Raw genomic sequence first — 18,263 nt, forward strand, 5'->3', positions numbered from 1 at the left:
ATGTAAGAAGTTTGTATGCTCTCCCCATGTCTGCATGGGTTTTCCCTGGGGGCTCCAGTTTCCTCCCACCGTACAAAACATATGGGGGTTGTAGATTAATTTGGTTTAATTGGGCACCACTGGCTTATGGGCTGGAAGGGCTTGTTATTGTGCTGTGTGTCTAAATATAAAAATATAAATAACCAGAAGATGTTTCCTATGGTGGGGAGTCTGGGACCAGAGGACACAGCCTCAGAATACAAAATGACCCTTTAGAACAGAGATGAAGAGGAATATCATGAATCATGGACAGCTGTGGAGGTCAAGTCATTGGGTATGTTTAGGATGGAGGTATGTAGGTTTTTGATCAGAAAGGGAATAAAAAGTTTCAGAGAAGGCAGGAGAATGGCTTTATTCTGGTACAATGTCTTATAGTCTATGGTCGTGTAATAAAAATGCCCCAAGACTTTTCACAGGAACAGTTATTAAACTAAATATGACTGAATCATAAAGAGATATTTCAACAGGTGGTGAGATGCTTTATGAAAGAAGTAGGTTTTAAGAAAAGCTAACACAAAGAAGACGTGGGGGATGGAGACAAATTTAGAATTTTGAAGAATGAATTCCAGAGCTTTGAACCATAACTGAGACCAATAGTTTGTTAATGGAAATTTTCGGGTTATGCAAGAGGTCAGTATCGGAAGAGTACAGATAAATCAGCTGTGCATAGGATAGGTCTTAAAAGGAGAAGTAGACTCAATGGGCTGAAGGGCCTAATTCTGCTCCTGTATCTTTTGATCTTGTGAACTAGTAATGTCATAGGAAATGCTGGTACAGTACGAGTCCAGCTATCCAAAATGCTCAGAACTGGACATGTATCAGTTAACTGCATTTTTCAGCTAACTCAGAGATGGCTTTAAGCAGCCCAGTAACATCAACAGAAATCTTGTATCAGCCGTCACTAATCCCCGACATCCCTCCCACCGTCATCGCCGAACCTGCCCAGGAGCCTGAGGTCCCCGCTCTGAATCCAGCCCAGTAGCATCAGCAGAAATCTTGTATCAGCCGTCACTAATCCCCGACATCCCTCCCACCGTCATCGCCGAACCTGCCCAGGAGCCTGAGGTCCCCGCTCTGAATCCAGCCCAGTAGCATCAGCAGAAATCTTGTATCAGCCGTCACTAATCCCCGACATCCCTCCCACCGTCATCGCCGAACCTGCCCAGGAGCCTGAGGTCCCCGCTCTGAATCCAGCCCAGTAGCATCAGCAGAAATCTTGTATCAGCCGTCACTAATCCCCGACATCCCTCCCACCGTCATCGCCGAACCTGCCCAGGAGCCTGAGGTCCCCGCTCTGAATCCAGCCCAGTAGCATCAGCAGAAATCTTGTATCAGCCGTCACTAATCCCCGACATCCCTCCCACCGTCATCGCCAAACCTGCCCAGGAGCCTGAGGTCCCCGCTCTGAATCCAGCCCAGTAGCATCAGCAGAAATCTTGTATCAGCCGTCACTAATCCCCGACATCCCTCCCACCGTCATCGCCGAACCTGCCCAGGAGCCTGAGGTCCCCGCTCTGAATCCAGCCCAGTAGCATCAACAGAAATCTTGTATCAGCCGTCACTAATCCCCGACATCCCTCCCACCGTCATCGCCGAACCTGCCCAGGAGCCTGAGGTCCCCGCTCTGAATCCAGCCCAGTAGCATCAGCAGAAATCTTGTATCAGCCGTCACTAATCCCCGACATCCCTCCCACCGTCATCGCCGAACCTGCCCAGGAGCCTGAGGTCCCCGCTCTGAATCCAGCCCAGTAGCATCAGCAGAAATCTTGTATCAGCCGTCACTAATCCCCGACATCCCTCCCACCGTCATCGCCGAACCTGCCCAGGAGCCTGAGGTCCCCGCTCTGAATCCAGCCCAGTAGCATCAGCAGAAATCTTGTATCAGCCGTCACTAATCCCCGACATCCCTCCCACCGTCATCGCCGAACCTGCCCAGGAGCCTGAGGTCCCCGCTCTGAATCCAGCCCAGTAGCATCAGCAGAAATCTTGTATCAGCCGTCACTAATCCCCGACATCCCTCCCACCGTCATCGCCGAACCTGCCCAGGAGCCTGAGGTCCCCGCTCTGAATCCAGCCCAGTAGCATCAGCAGAAATCTTGTATCAGCCGTCACTAATCCCCGACATCCCTCCCACCGTCATCGCCGAACCTGCCCAGGAGCCTGAGGTCCCCGCTCTGAATCCAGCCCAGTAGCATCAACAGAAATCTTGTATCAGCCGTCACTAATCCCCGACATCCCTCCCACCGTCATCGCCGAACCTGCCCAGGAGCCTGAGGTCCCCGCTCTGAATCCAGCCCAGTAGCATCAACAGAAATCTTGTATCAGCCGTCACTAATCCCCGACATCCCTCCCACCGTCATCGCCGAACCTGCCCAGGAGCCTGAGGTCCCCGCTCTGAATCCAGCCCAGTAGCATCAGCAGAAATCTTGTATCAGCCGTCACTAATCCCCGACATCCCTCCCACCGTCATCGCCAAACCTGCCCAGGAGCCTGAGGTCCCCGCTCTGAATCCAGCCCAGTAGCATCAGCAGAAATCTTGTATCAGCCGTCACTAATCCCCGACATCCCTCCCACCGTCATCGCCGAACCTGCCCAGGAGCCTGAGGTCCCCGCTCTGAATCCAGCCCAGTAGCATCAGCAGAAATCTTGTATCAGCCGTCACTAATCCCCGACATCCCTCCCACCGTCATCGCCGAACCTGCCCAGGAGCCTGAGGTCCCCGCTCTGAATCCAGCCCAGTAGCATCAGCAGAAATCTTGTATCAGCCGTCACTAATCCCCGACATCCCTCCCACCGTCATCGCCGAACCTGCCCAGGAGCCTGAGGTCCCCGCTCTGAATCCAGCCCAGTAACATTAGCAGAATACTTGTATCAGCTATCACTAATCCCCAACATCCCTCCCACCGTCATCGCCGAACCTGCCCAGGAGCCTGAGGTCCCTGCTCTGAATCCAGCCCAGTAGCCTCAGCAGGAAACAACAACAAAGAACAAGGGAAGATTTTTCAAGCTTGAAATAAAGTTTGAATACCTTGAATACACAAGAGCTCTGTTGGATTCAAAATAGTGCTAACAGCGTGTCAGAGTCCCACTTGAGTTCACAAGACCTCCATTGGATTCCAAATGGCACTAACAGTGTGTCAGTGACCCACATGAGCATGGCAGGTAAAAAAAAATTCAACTTGTGACATCATGTCGCCGACAAAAAATTTTTCAGATAACTGAGCATTTTGTTAAAATGGTTTTTGGATCATCAGAAACTGACTGTATCGTGCAGGGCCACTAAGAAAAACTAGATTGTGTGATGTCTGCTTCCTTTTTAGGCTGGAGAGAATCCACTTCACATTGCAGTCCAACACTGTCACGTCACTGTTGTGGAAGAAATCCTGAACTACCTGACCAATGAAAGGAGCCACATCGAAGCTATTGCGTGTGTCAACCAGGAAAATCAGGTAAACAAAAACAGAAAAATATTTCAAGCAATTGAAGGAACTGAAAGAATTAGAAGCTTCACCTATCACCCTTCTTCTCACTAATCACCAAAAAAACACCATTGTCATAATAATTTAGAACAGGACAGGTGGGGTAAGAACCATAGAACAGTACAGCACCGAAACAGGTCCTTTGGTTCATCAAGTCTATTCCAAACTATTATTCTACCCAGCTCCATTGACCTGCATGCAAACCATAACACTCCGTACATTCCACGTACATATCCAAATCTATTTAAATGTCAAAATTGATCCCACGCTCACCACTTCAGCTAGCAGTTCATTCCACACTCTCACCACTCTCTGCATGAAGTTCCCGCTAATGTTCCCTTTAAATATTTCCCTTTTTGTGCTTAACCCATGTCCTCTAGCTCTTGTCTCACCCAACCTTAGTGGAAAAACCCTTCTTGTATTTACTCTATCTATGCCACTCATTATTTCCAACCCCCACCCCATCCACATCTTCCTTCATTTTTCTGCACTCCAGGGAAGTAGCAGTACGTCCAGCTTTTTGACACATTGTCCTTCCAAAGGGCAAAATAGGTGCTACTGAATCACTGTGAAAATGAGAAGGAAATTAAAGAGAACAGTATTGTTGTTTTAAAATTTTGAACATGCGATTTTACAAGCTGACTTGCTGTGGATGGTGTCCCTGCCTCCACTTTGAACTCTTACAGTTCCTTTGTGTTTTTTTGTCCAGGAAGGAGAAACATGCCTGCACTTGGCAGCAGAGATAAAGAAGGACATGATTCACTTCCAGCAAGAGGACACTAAGATCATTAAAATTCTCATGGAGTATGACGCTGATATCACCGCAATAACAAAGCTGGTAAATCAACTCTGAAAAATTACCTGAGGCACAAGGAGTCAAATAAGTAGCTTAAGGTCAGCAGTATTGTCACAGGCACTTTGCCTTGAGGGATATTTTTGTTGGAGATGGATGTTAATGGAGAAGGCATGAACTTGGGAAACAAACATGAAGAGCATCAAGCGTTACGTTTTTGATTGTCGTCAGAGTTGGAATACATATTGGATAAAAATAAAACCAAACATTAAGTAGCATGAATTACAAAACAAACCGCGTGAAAGGGTCAAGTATCAAATATGGATTTCATTCTTATTGTTCTTTGATTTTTAAGTGAAGATGCCTGTGTTACATAGAATAAAAAATACACTGTTGAACAAAAACTGGAATGCAGAATGGAACTTCTAGAGAGGTTTTATCAGGAAGTATCCTGTAATGAAAAGACCTGAATAGGTCAAATGCTGTGTTCAGATTTTTTTTTTTACAATGCCCGAATTAAAATCACCATTTTTCTTTAATTTGTTTCTTATTCATACATTTTCTCATCCATTTTTCTAATCCTTGATATTCAGTTCCTTCTAAAAGCAATTCCTGCAGCTTGCTGGTGATCCAAAATCTAACATTTCAAGGTTCCTTTTCTTGTCATATAATAATACACTAAAAATGTAACATACACTTCAACTCTTCTCTGCCATAAGGCAAAATTGAGCATTGCCCGGCACCCCTAACACTAAGAGAAAGAGAGTCCCTTCAGAGTCACTGAGTGTCCGTGGATTTGCCTCCAGTGCACCCGCAGCCTCTGCAGCTGCACAGATTCCTGTTTGATTCGTCAGTAACCCAAGCTCCAGATTCAAGCCTCTGACACGATCAGGAAGCCTTTAATCCCCAGCGCCCTTAGGGAGGCCTTCTTGCCCTCAGTACCCTTTCAAATCCCAATTCTCATGAGCCAGTCTCCAGGAGTCTGCAACCTGATCTGAGTTCTTTGACCTCAGGTTGCCTGGGAGCCCACAAGTTCCTTGCCTGCAGGTCACCAACTGTTCCACACCAGTGTGTCCCCTAAAGCCGCAGAGCCCCTTGCTGGTCTGCCACCGTGGTCACCATCCTTAGTGTCTTCTCCTCTGCTTATCCTCCCTGTTCCTGGTTCCCGACACCGGTCTGCTGCTCCCCCGGAGTCTGCAACCCTCTCGTGGCCACTGCTGTACAAAAGCACCACCATCTTGGGCCCAGATCCCATGATTTTAAATAAAATACTGTTGGCCCCTTTTACAGGCTGTTTAAAGCTCATACGTAGCCATTGACAGTCAGACTGGGCAGTATAATCCTTCGAGAGAGAGCTGTGGCACCAATACCTCTTTCCTGATGGAACAGAGCAGGGCGGTGTTGTTCCTTGATGATTGCTGCTGCTCTCTGATGGCAGTATATCGAGGTTGAAAATAACATGGAGTGAATAAAACATTGATGTTAATGTAGGATTAGTGTAAAATGGATGGTTGATGGACAGTGCAGACTCAAAAGGCCTGTTTCAGGGTGGTGACTCTGCGCCACTATCACCCTCTGATTCCATATCATCACAGGGTCAAACCTTAGTCACTAGAACTGCACTTTGTTGTCCACTGCACCATCATTCCATAAAGTGAGGAAGACAAAGATATCAAAGAGAAGTGGTCAATGGTCTGGTAGAATGGAATTAATACCTAACATCAAAGGGAGATAATTAGACTGCAAAGCTACTTGAGTGTTCAAGCAATAACATTTGCCTTTGGAAGCTTAATAAAAAGTAACTTTTCTTTTGTAGATGCACGAAACGCCATTGCATTACTGTGCACATGTGGGGAATTCTGACGTTCTTCTTGAAATTTTGAAATACATTGTCTCAAATAGAATGCAACAGGTCATCAATAAGCAGTCGAAGGTACTTTGACAATATTTTCTAAATTTTCAGCTGCATTTACACAAAGGCCTGCCAATGGATTAAGTGAGTTGGTAAAGATTAAGCAAATAGCGTATAATGTGAAAAAATTATAAATTGTCCATTTTGGTTGAACAAATTAAAATGAGGCCTATTATCCAAATGGTGAGAGGTTGCAAGGCTTGAAAGTGTGAGGGAACTGCATGTATGGGTTGGCAAAAGGCTACAATGCAGCTTTAGCAAGTATCTGAGAAAACTAACAGAATGTTGAATAGAAAAATTAGGGAGATTGTTCTCAGTTATTTTGGGACCAGGCCTGGAGTTCTGTGAAGTAAAACACGAAAGTCTGCAGACATTGTGATTGAAGTAAAAACAAACAATGGTGGAGAAACTCAGCAGGTCAAAGAGCATACTTTATATAGCAAAGATAAAGAAACATAACCAACATTTTGGTTATAAAGATATGAGTTAAGTGTAGGCAGGCACCTGAACAAAATGGTGAGGCCGAGGGGCAAGGGGAGGAGCACAGGCCCACTGTCTCCTTTTCTCCAGCTCTCCACCCCCTTCCCGCTTCATTCACAGAGCCATCCCCCTCCTTCTGTTTGTTGTTGTGCCCTTCCTTGTTCATCCACCTATTACCTCTTCCCTGTGGGACTGCACTCCTCCCCCTGCCCATCCCCCCCACCATTTTATTCAGGAGTCTTTGGAACTCACTCACTTAAAAATGTTGGAAACAGAGTCTTTGAATACTTGTAAGGTGGAGGTAGATATAAGTTGAAAGGATTCTGTAGTTATTGGGGATGAAGAGTTGAACCCCAAAACAGATCCTGTTCTGCCGTTGAATCCATTCAATTCCCAGAGGTGATGAAGGGTGCTTTATGTGAGGTTTATTCTTCCTTGCTAGTGTGATAATCAGGGAATGATACCAGTATTGGAACTACATTAGACTTACATCTACATCTGGTATATTTACATTATTTACTTTTCAATTTTGCTTTAAATAAAGAGGTATCCCTGTTTCAGAATTTGCAAGTTTTGTTGAAAGTGGCATTGCTTTACAGATACCACTGTGAAACTGGGTTTCCATTTTAGTACCTGAAATGATATTGATCAATGCATCAACTGTTGAGCATTGACCCTTGAATCTTGAGCGAGTGGTGGGAGGCATATTTGTTTCCAGTTAGCAAAATGTAATATTTTTCTACTTGTCCTTCTTCCAAGCTTCAGCCTTGCATATACTGTAACAGACTTAGGTGTTGGCACTATTAATTGCTTGTGCAAATGTCTAAGGAATGAAATCCATTTTAAAAACTGCAATTCCCATTGTAAAACAGAACGGGTGTTCACCATTGCTTCTGGCTGCAGAGAAAGGACACACTGAGGTGGTGAAGATCCTGCTGCTAAACCATGCAAGAGTGGATGTATTTGACGAGGTAAACATGATGTACATTTTAAAGCATTTAATGAAGTATTTAATCATTACTTCAGATTTTGAAAATCTGTTGGTTATTGAAGGGACATTGCTAAATTTATTATTCAAACTGTTGGTGTTATGTACTTAACACTTAATGCAAACAAATGGATCCAAATGAGCTGAATGCTTAGTGGCTCTGGCCAATATTGTAACATACATTTTGTGATGAATATAAAGATAAAAAGCGAAAGGCACTGAAGACTCACATATTAACATGTTAATGCTATTTCTTTTTTACACAGTGTTGCCTGAACTACTGCATTTTAAGCATTTTCTGTTTTTATTTCAATATTTCAAATGTGAGGGATATATGTATAGTTCATGTCAAGACTCTTAAAAGCATTGATGCGTAGAGGGATCTGGAGGTTCAGGTTCATATATAGATTCTTGAAAGTGGCCACGTGTGTGGATAAGGTGTTAAAGAAGGTTTATGGTAGGCTTGGCTTTATTGGGCAGGACATTGGGAATAAATGTAAGGTATTATGTTGCAGCTGTACTGGAAGGGTGAATTGGCTTTGGCAAAGGTACCAAAGAAGTTTACCAGGATCTTCCCCGATTAGAAGGTATAGATGTGTGGGGCATCTTATATTTTACATGGAGAATGGTAAAATGCCTGGACAGGGCTGCCAGGGATAGTGGTGGAAGCAAATAAAATTAAGAGGCTTCTAGATAGATGATAGATGTGTGAATATACAGGGAATATGTATCAAGGGAAAACAACAGGGCCATAATCTAATTTTTCACTTATGCTCGGCACAGTCACATGGGTCTAAGGGTCTGTAGCTATACCATCCTCTTCTGTGTTCTGTTATTTCCGTCATCTGCATTTTTATGTTCATCCCTGATGCAACATAGTAATGCTATAAATTCAAAAATATTTATCCTATCACCTGAACTATGCACCCACCATTCTCAAGCATCCGACCATTTGCAGAGCAGTTGATTAAATAGCTGTTAAATAGTTAAGTGGTGGCCTGGTTGTGCAGACGGCAGAGCCGTTGTCTTACAGATCCAGCAACTTGAGTTCAATCCTGACCTCCAGCACTGTTAGTATGGAGTTTGCACATCCTCCCTGTTACCATGCAGGGTTCCTTCAGGTGCTCCAGTTTCCTCCGCATCCCAGAAAAGGTTCAGGTTGGCATATTTCCTGGCCACTGTAAATTGCCCCCACTGCATAGAGTGGTAAAATCTGGAGGGAATGAATGAGAATTTTAAAATGGGATTAACGTTGGATTAGTGCAAATGCTCATATTCAGTAGAGAATGACTGGGTCTAAAGGCCTATTTTCATGCTGTATCTTTCTATGATGACTCTGTGATAAATGGAGATTGCTCTACTCTACCTGAATGACTATCAACCAGTGGCACTCACATCCAGAGTGATGAAGTGTTTTGAGAGGCTAGTGTTGAAACATATCAGCTCCAGTCTGAGCAGCAACATGGATCACTTCAATTTACCTACTGCAATAACAAGTCTATGGCAAAATCCATCTCACTAGCTCGACACAAATCCCTGGAACACCTGTCCAGTAAAGATGCATACATCAGGATGCTCTTTATTGATAACAATTCAGCATTCAACACCATCATCCCCTCAAAACTGATCAGCAAATTTCAAGAACTGTGTGGGCCTCAATACCACACTGTGTAATTGGATCTTGGATTTCCTCACTTCCAGACCCAAATCAGTGCTGATTGGCAAGAACAGCTCCACAATCTCCACAGAGCTGCATTCTTAGCCCACTGCGCTACCTGTTTTATACCTATGAGTGCATGGTTTGGTATGACAACAACAAAATCTACTAACTTGTTGACAATTCCACGGTAGTGGGTTGTATAAAAATGGGCAATGAGTCAGCATATAGTATAGAAGAGAGATTGAAAACTTGGCTGAATGGTGTACTAACAACAACCTCACACTCAAAGTCATCAAAAACAAGAGCTGATTGTGAACTTTAGGAGGGAAAACCAGATGTGTATACAATCCAGTGATCATTGGGGGATTGGAGGGGGAGAGGGCTAGCAAATTTAGATTCTTATAAAGGTCTCAAAACCCTTAGTTTCTTTCTCAACATCAGATCCAACCAGTGCTTCTCAACCACCACCTTCATCTACCAAGGAGAACTTGTCTCACTCTCAGTAACTTCTACTTTGACTCATCCCACTTTCTCCAAGTCAAAGGGGTAGTAGCCATGGGGACCTGCATGGGTCCCAACTTTGCCTGGCTTTTGGTTGGCTATGTGACAAGCCTACACAGGCAAGAATCCTCAGCTCTTCCTCCACTACATTGAAAATGATATTGGCACTGTCTCATGCACCCATGATGAGCTCATCAACTTTATCCACTTTGCTGCTAACTTTCACCTCGACATCAGATTCACTTGGTCCATCTCTGACAACACTCTCATTTTCAATTTTTCTGTCTCCATCTCAGGAGACAAATTTTTTACAGACATTTTCTATCAACCCACCAACACCCAAAATTACCTCAAGCACACCTCTTCACACCCTGTCCCCTGAAAGGATTCTATTCCTTTCTCTCAATTCCTCCATCTCCATCACATCTGCTCCCAGGATGAGGTCTTTCATTTGAGATCATGTGAGATGTCCTCCTCCTTCAAAAAATGGGGCTTCCCCTCTACCACTATAAACTCAGTCCTTACCCACATAATTTCCTTTACATCTGTCCTGGTCCCCTCTGCCCCGAGATGCAACAAGGACAGGATTCCTTCTGTCCTCACCTACCACCCCATGAGCCTCCATATCCAACACATCCTCCTCTTCAATTTCCGTCATCTTCAACATGATCCCACCAGCAGACACATCTTATCCTCTCCACCTTCCACAGAGACTACACCTTCTGTGACTCTCTTGTCCACTTATCCCTTCCCACAGATTTCCCCCATAAAACTGCATGACGTACTGCACTTCTGCCCACATCTCTTCACCACCAATCAGAACTCCAAGCATTGAAGCTTCACCAAGTGAACCTGTGTAGTCATCTACTGCATCCAGTTCTCCTGTTGCAGCCTTTTCCACATCGGAGAAACAGGTCGCAGATTGGACATAATTTCACTGTGCACCTTCGCTCTGTCCACAGCAATGACGGGGATCTTCCAGTGGCCAACAACTTTAATTCCTCGTCCCACTCTCATGCTGACATGTCTGTCCATGGCCTTCTGTACTACCAAACCAAGGTTAGCTGTAAATTTGAGGAGTAACACCTAATATTCCATCTGGACAATCAAGATAAATTGACATTGACTTCTGCCTGCCTCTCTTCCCGATCCATCTGTCTGCTTTCCTTCAGCTCTCCACCCCCCTTTCCTCTCCATGCCCTGTTCATTCATAGAGCCATCTCCTCCCTCCATCACCTCAACTTTTCTCTCATGCCCTCCTACACATATCCACCTATAACCTCTTGCCTGTGGGACTGTGCTCCTCCCCCTGCTTTCCTCACCCCCCTCCCCCCAAAACCATTTCATTAAGGCTCCTGTCTGCTTTTGCTCATGCTTCTCAGGCCCAAAATATTGATAATGTATCTTCACTTTGAGTTTCTCCAGCATTTTTCTGTAAGCTACAATCACATCATCTGCAGATTTTATGTGTAACTCATTTAAGGACTCTTACTTGGAACATTGAATATTTTTATTGTATTGCACAGTCAGTTTGTTTGCATTTCTCTCCTTTGTATACATAACTTTTTCTTCAGTATAGTTTGCACTACCGATAAATAGAAACTCCGACTAGCTCGCATGAAAAATAATCTTTTTTGCTTTATTCCACAGCATGGTAAAGCCGGGCTTCACTTAGCCGCAGAGAATGGCCATGATCAGATCTCGGATATCCTGCTCTGGCACAAGGCCTTTGTCAATGCCAAAACCAAGCTTGGCTTGACACCACTTCATCTGGGAGCACAAAACGGTTACAACAGGGTGGTAAAGCTTCTGGTAGAGACCCATGCCTCAATGTTTGATGCACTCTCTCTGGTAAGTTGCTCACTGCAGTCACGTACAATGATGCACTAGATTGCAGAAGGCCACCAGGTCGCACTTTGCATCACCAAGACTGAGAATGGCCCGTCAAGGACATAGTTTGACTGAGCAGAGGTGTCCTCAGATAAGGAACAAACCAGAGAGTTAGCCTACAATGAGGTGGAAGACAAAAATTACAGAGGGTCCATTCACTTTATCTCAAGACTTGAAATTAAGACCATGAAACATGTGAGCAGAATTAGGCCTTTCAGCCTATTGAGTCTGCTCTGCCATTCAAATTATGGTTGATGTATGTAACCTTTCAACCCCATCCTCCTGCTTTCTCCTCATAATCTTTCACACTCTTACTAATCAAGAACTGATCAACCTCTGCTTTAAATGTACACAATGACTTGGTCTCCACAGATGTCTGTGGCAATGAATTCCATAGATTCACCATGCTCTGGCTGAAGAAATTTCTCCTCATCTCTGTTCCTTTTATTCTGAGGCTGTGACCTCTGGTCATGGGTTTTCCCAAAGATCAAATTTTTGTCAGAGTACATCCACACATCACATCACATAGAACGCTGTCATTCTTCTCCTGCAAGCCAGACAGAATTTCTATTTGCCAGTAATGATGAACTTAACTCAGAAAGAAAGAAATATAAACAAACTGACTATGCAAAAACAAAATAAATAATGAGCAAAGTAAGAATCGTTAAATGTGTCTCTGTTGTTCAGGAGTCTGATGTCTGAAGGATAGCAACTGTTCCTGAACAAGGTATGGGACTTGTGGTACCTGTACCTTTTTCTTGATGGTAGCATCGAGAACAGAGCATATCGTGGGTGGTGTGAATCCTTGATGATTGCTGCTGTTCTCTGACAGCAGCATTCCATGTAGATGTTCTCAATAGTGGGGAGACTTTTGCCTATAATTTCCTGAACTGTGTCCACTACCTTTTGCAGCACTTTCCACTCAGAGGTATTGGTACCCCCACTGTTATTTACATAATCCCTCCCCCCACAACCTAATCTAAGTGCATGTAATGTTTTCAAGAAAGCCCTTTTTACTGACCAATCTTCCACTGTCCACGTTTTCAAGTCTACAGTTTCCAGTAATCTTCAATCCTGTACACAGAATCAAACAGTCATTGCATTCAAGCAAACTTTAGTGCTTTACTTCGAATTACCAGGCAGGAAAGTTGTGGAAGGTTACAGAGAGATGGTTGTTGCTTGTTGGGCACCCCAACAGGAGTGTCTTCCAGAAGAAACTTGTCTCCTTTCCAGGTTCTTCTCCTCTTCGCAGCATGAGAGTGGGACGAAGAATTAAAGTTGTTGGCCACTGGGAGATCCCCGTCATTGCTGTGGACAGAGCGAAGGTGCCACCAGTCAACACACTTTCCACTACCCATCTGCAGAAGTTTTCAATGATATACCCTACCTCTGTAAACTCCTGATGTTTCCAGTCATGGAAACTCCACTTCCACTCCCTCCAGTCCTTGCAATATTTGGTATGTTTCCCCCTCATCCACTAAACTCCAGCAAGTATAGGCCCAAAGCCATCAAATGCTCCTCACATGCTAGCCCTCTCACCTCCATAATCTTTCTCATAAACCTCCCCTGGACCCTCTCCAAAGCCAGCACATGCTTCTTAATATATAGGGCCCCAAAAAGCTCACAATCCTCCAAACATGGTCTGACCTATTCTTTATAAAGCCTCAGCATAAAATTTTTGCTTTTATATCCTAGACCTCTCAAAATGAATCTTAACATTGCATTTGTCTTCCTTTCTGCTGACTCTACCTGCAAGTTAACCATTGTGGAATTCTGAACTAGGACTTCCAAGTCCATTTGGACCTCTACTTTCTGAATTCCCTCCCCCTATTTCTTTATTCCTTCCTCCAAAGTGCATGACCATACACTTCTCTACGTTGTATTTCATCTGCCACTTCTGCCTCGGCAAAGTAATAGTACAACATTTCAAATTAGGGTCAACATATCCATCCAATGGATAACTTTGTGCCTACAAATATCAGTATTCCATGGCATTAAGAAATGCATTTTGCCTTCTAGCTGAGGATGTTTATATTCTGCCAAAACACTCAGTGTTGAGATCACGGTTGCATTGCTCAAACATGAAAATCAGAGAAAAGTGACTAATTTACTACAGCCAGCTTAATGTTCTAAAGGGAACTGCTAGGTGAAGAGTTAAATATTCTAGCCCATTTTACCTGGTTGGACTTGTTTCTGCACCAACCATTTCAACATTTTTCAGTGCCCTCCATAATGTTTGGGACAAAGACACGTTTTTTACCCCTTTATTTGCCCCTGTGCTCCACAGTTTTAAATTTGTAACCAAACAGTTCATATGTGATTAAAATACACATTCCAGATTTTATCAAAGGTCATTTCTATATATTTTAGTGTGACCATGTACAGCACTTTTTATACATAGTTTCCCCATTTCATCCACCACGTTTGGGATGTTTGGCTTTGCATGTGTTTGTGAGTGCTCGGGTATGTTTAATTGCTTCATGGGTGCAGGTATAAGAGAGCTTGCTTCTAAGCTTTTGGTCAATTTTGGAATCTGTAGTTGCCATTTTTCAACACAAGGACCAGAGCCGTGCCAATTAAAGTCAAAGAATCCATTATGAGGCTGTAAAAGAAGAATAAAATGGCAAGTCGCATTGCCCAAACCTTAGGATGACCAAAATCAACTGTTTAGAACATCATTAAGAAGAAAGAGTGTGCTGGTGAGCTCAGTAATTGCAAAGGGACTGGTAGGCCAAGGAAGACCTCCCATGCTGATGACAGAAAAATTCTCATCACAATGAAGAAAAATTCCTAATTGCCTGTCCGACAGATCAGAAACACTCTTCAGGAAGCAGGTGTGGATGAACGACTACTATCTGCAGAAAAATTAATGAACAGAAATACAGAGGCTACACTGCAAGATGCAAACCACTAGATTAACCTGTATCAGAGTGATGGCAAGAACAAAGTGTGGAGGCATGAAGAAACTCCCAAGATCCAAATTTAGCATTTCTGTGAATTTCCATGACATATGAGCTAATAATGGTGCGAAATGTATAGCATGTGTGTTGAACTCCTCTTCAATATTGATCAATTTATGAATCATGGAAGAATCCCTTACCCCTTTTTATTTAAGAACCTGGGTTTTTTAATTACTTTTCGCAAGGGTCATTGACCTGTATAACCATATTACCATTTACAGCACATAAACAGGCCAGTTTGGCCCTAGTAGTCCATGCCGAACATCATCTCCCACCTAGTCCCACTGACCTGCATTCAGCCCATAACCCTCCATGCCTCTCCCATCCATATACCTATCCAACCTTTCCTTGAATATTAATATTGATCTCGCTTCTACCATCTCTGCCGGAAGTTCATTCTACACCCACACCACCCTCTGTGTGAAAAAAATCCCCCTCGTGTTTCCCCTAAATGTCTCCCCTTTTACTCTCAATCCATGCCCTCTTGTTTGAATCTCCTACACACTCAGTGGAAAAAGCCTGTCCACATTGACTCTATCTTTCCCCCTTATAATTTTGAATACCTCTATCAAATCACCCCTCAATCTTCTATGCTCCAGGGAATAAAATCCCAGCCTGCTCACCTTTCCCTGTAACTCAAACCCTGAAACCCCGGCAACATTCTTTAAAACTTCCTCTGCACTCTCTCTATTCTGTTTATATCCTTCCTGTAATTCGGAGACATTCCAGATTTTCAGTATTCCAAATTTGACCTCTCCAATGCCTTATACAACTTCAACATAACATCCCAACTCTTGTATTCAGTACTCTGATTTATGAAAACCAACTACTAAATGCCTTCTTCACCACTCGATCCACATGTGATTCAACTTTCAGAGAATTATGTGCCATGACTCCTAAATCCCTTTGTTCCACTGCACTCCTCAATTGTCCACCATTTAATGATTAAAGACCTCACAGGTATTTGTGTTTTTTCTATTTGTATCATTTATATAACTTTATTCTCAGTTGTATTGGGGCATGGGGTGGGGTGGGAGAGGAGGGGGTAGGGAGGGGAAAAACAGTCTTTGCATGTTATACATAAGCGTTGAAATAAAGCACATTGTTGTCTGAACCTATATGAGTCTTTGAAAATCAAAAATAAAATATTGAAAAAAAAATCAATGAAGAAAAATTCAACGTGCAACCACACTTTATATTCTCACGTTTAGCATTTGTTTCCTTTGCCTACCAGGTTTAGCACTACAGACCCAAAATACGTTTCTAGATTATTATCATATCAAGAGAGAAAGAGGTTTAAGAAATTACGGAAAGAACTGAGAAAAAATGTGAATTAAAGTAGGTAAATTCAATGCCAAATCAGGAACAGGAAAAAGGAATAAAGTGGGAAAAGTTTGGATTTATGCAAATAAGAAAAATAAAATGGAAAACAAAACAAAAAATTTATAGTTTGTACTATTTTTAAAATTATCAACAGGATAAAAATGTGACAGCCAATCTTCTATTCATTAGTCAAGAGAAGTTACCTGGCATTCATTAAAATTATGGTTTAAAAAGGTTTTTACCAGGTTTAATTTTCTGTAACGTGTTTAATTAACAATAAATATATAAATAGATTCTGAAACTTGTGAGTAGGTTAGGCACTGGATGCTATTCTTACAAAATTTACCTTAAATAAACTAAACACAATCTGCTCAGCGGGTCAAGCTACATCTGTGGGAGGAAAAAGGGCTTGAGCCCTTCATCAAGACTTGAAATGGTTAATCATTTGATTGTAGAGACAGAGATTAACCCACCCCCCACCACCACCTGCGGCATTCTGTCCAGCGGAGCCAACCAGGTCAATTCTCACGCATTCTCTCTGCAGCTGGTGCAGAGGGGCCTCTATGTTGATAGCAAATAAAGATTTCTCTTGTCAACGTAACATGAAAAAATTTTATGATCTGTATCTTTCTACAGAAGAATTGAACTATATAAACTTCAAAAAGTTACATTGACCTGAAGACTTTACAACTTTAGAGTTTGGGACCCTGAGAAGCTGAAAGACACTTTCCCAGAAATGAAACTACTGGATGACTCGATCTTTCTTACAGCATAGAAATGTGAATAATTGATTATTGTGCAAAAATAGATGAACTACCTATTAGAAAGATGTGCAACAATTGGTACAAATTAGTACTGCAGCTAGATATCCCCATTATAAATACTGGTAGGGAGCCTCAGTGGTGTAGTGTCTGAACCACTTCAGCCTACTGATTAAATTCTTAACATGGGGCTCAACGTTCTAGACTAGACATTTTCATTGAAGTTAGCGAGGTCTCGTGTAACTTCTGGGCTAAGATGGACTATATAGCTCAGGTTGGTTAGACAAAGATGTATTTCATCAGTGTTAACCCTCCCTTACCCATAGCTTGAAAAAAATATCACTGCTGATCAGTGTTGTAACATCACTGCTGTGAAATTCTGAAATGCAATGTGATTCTTCATAATGATTTTCTAGAATAGCTTTAATTACCCGTGCTTGAGATAAACAAAATGTCTAACTGCAAATTAATTCTGAATATATCAGGTCATATTTTTACATTTATTTTCAAAATTTGGTTATCACTTCAATATTTATTACCCAACTCAAACCAAATTTTTCTTGAGAAGGTAAATGGGGAACTGTCTTGAATGGCAGAGTTTCTTCTGCTGTAGCTATTCCCACAGATTTGCAACGCACAAATGTGCTGGAGAAACTCCGCAATTCACACAGCATCCATAGGAAGTAAAGAGTAATTAACATTTCAGGCCTGGGCCCTTCATCAGTGTGTGCCAAGTTTCTCCAAGACTTTTGTGCATTGCACTCGACCCCAGCATCTGCAGCCTCTCTTGTTTAATTCCCACAGATGTGTGGGTAATTAATTCCAAGATGTAGTCCGAGAGACAATTGAAACAACAATATATTCAAAGTTCGATAGTATGCAACTTATATTGTCAATTGTCACAATTGAGACCTTCCATGAGATTCAATATTCAAGATCCTGAGCTTCACATTGAGGAGAACTGGGCATAATGCAAAATCTGTGGTTGAATGAGTTTTTCGTGAAGGAACATCATGACTTCTTTGCACTTGGACTTTCCCCTTGACGCAGGTATCAGCTATCCCAAAGGTGCAAGAGGCAGCTGATCTTCTTTTTGCCATTAAGGCTGCTGCTAGCATGGGTCCAGCGGCAACAGTGGAAAAGGCTCCAGTTCACCTCTTCATAATGGGAAGGGTTAGAATTAGAGAAATAAATTGGAGCATTTTATCATTTGTGTATGGAAGTGAGAACAATGACCAACTCTTATCATTTCAGATGTTAATGTAATTCTCTTTTAACTACATCTAGTTAAAACAGACACCACTACACCTGGCCGCAGCAAAGGGACAGCTTGATGTTTGCAACAGTTTACTCAGGATGAAGGCAGACGTGAATGCCACCGATATTGTAAGTGGACACAAAAACATCTGATCCAAAGATTGCTGGCATTTCTGAAGCCCAAGTCCAAAGAACCTCCCTGGGTATAATGTCATTCCTA

General features: G+C 42.9%; 1 protein-coding gene across 24 annotated transcripts in view; it reads left to right on the forward strand.

Moving 5' to 3' along the window:
- The window catches only part of trpn1 (transient receptor potential cation channel, subfamily N, member 1), a 269,947-nt gene that overhangs the window by 173,389 nt on the left and 78,295 nt on the right, over positions 1–18,263 (forward strand). For all 24 annotated transcript variants that reach the window (XM_069922285.1, XM_069922291.1, XM_069922289.1 and 21 more), the window contains 6 exons: positions 3,360–3,488; positions 4,228–4,356; positions 6,128–6,244; positions 7,576–7,674; positions 11,503–11,703; positions 18,074–18,172. In XM_069922285.1, the coding sequence (XP_069778386.1) occupies positions 3,360–3,488; positions 4,228–4,356; positions 6,128–6,244; positions 7,576–7,674; positions 11,503–11,703; positions 18,074–18,172 (774 nt within the window). The remainder of the gene's footprint in view (positions 1–3,359; positions 3,489–4,227; positions 4,357–6,127; positions 6,245–7,575; positions 7,675–11,502; positions 11,704–18,073; positions 18,173–18,263) is intronic.

This window comes from Narcine bancroftii, chromosome 2, assembly GCF_036971445.1.
Source record: "Narcine bancroftii isolate sNarBan1 chromosome 2, sNarBan1.hap1, whole genome shotgun sequence".
NCBI lineage: Eukaryota > Metazoa > Chordata > Chondrichthyes > Torpediniformes > Narcinidae > Narcine > Narcine bancroftii.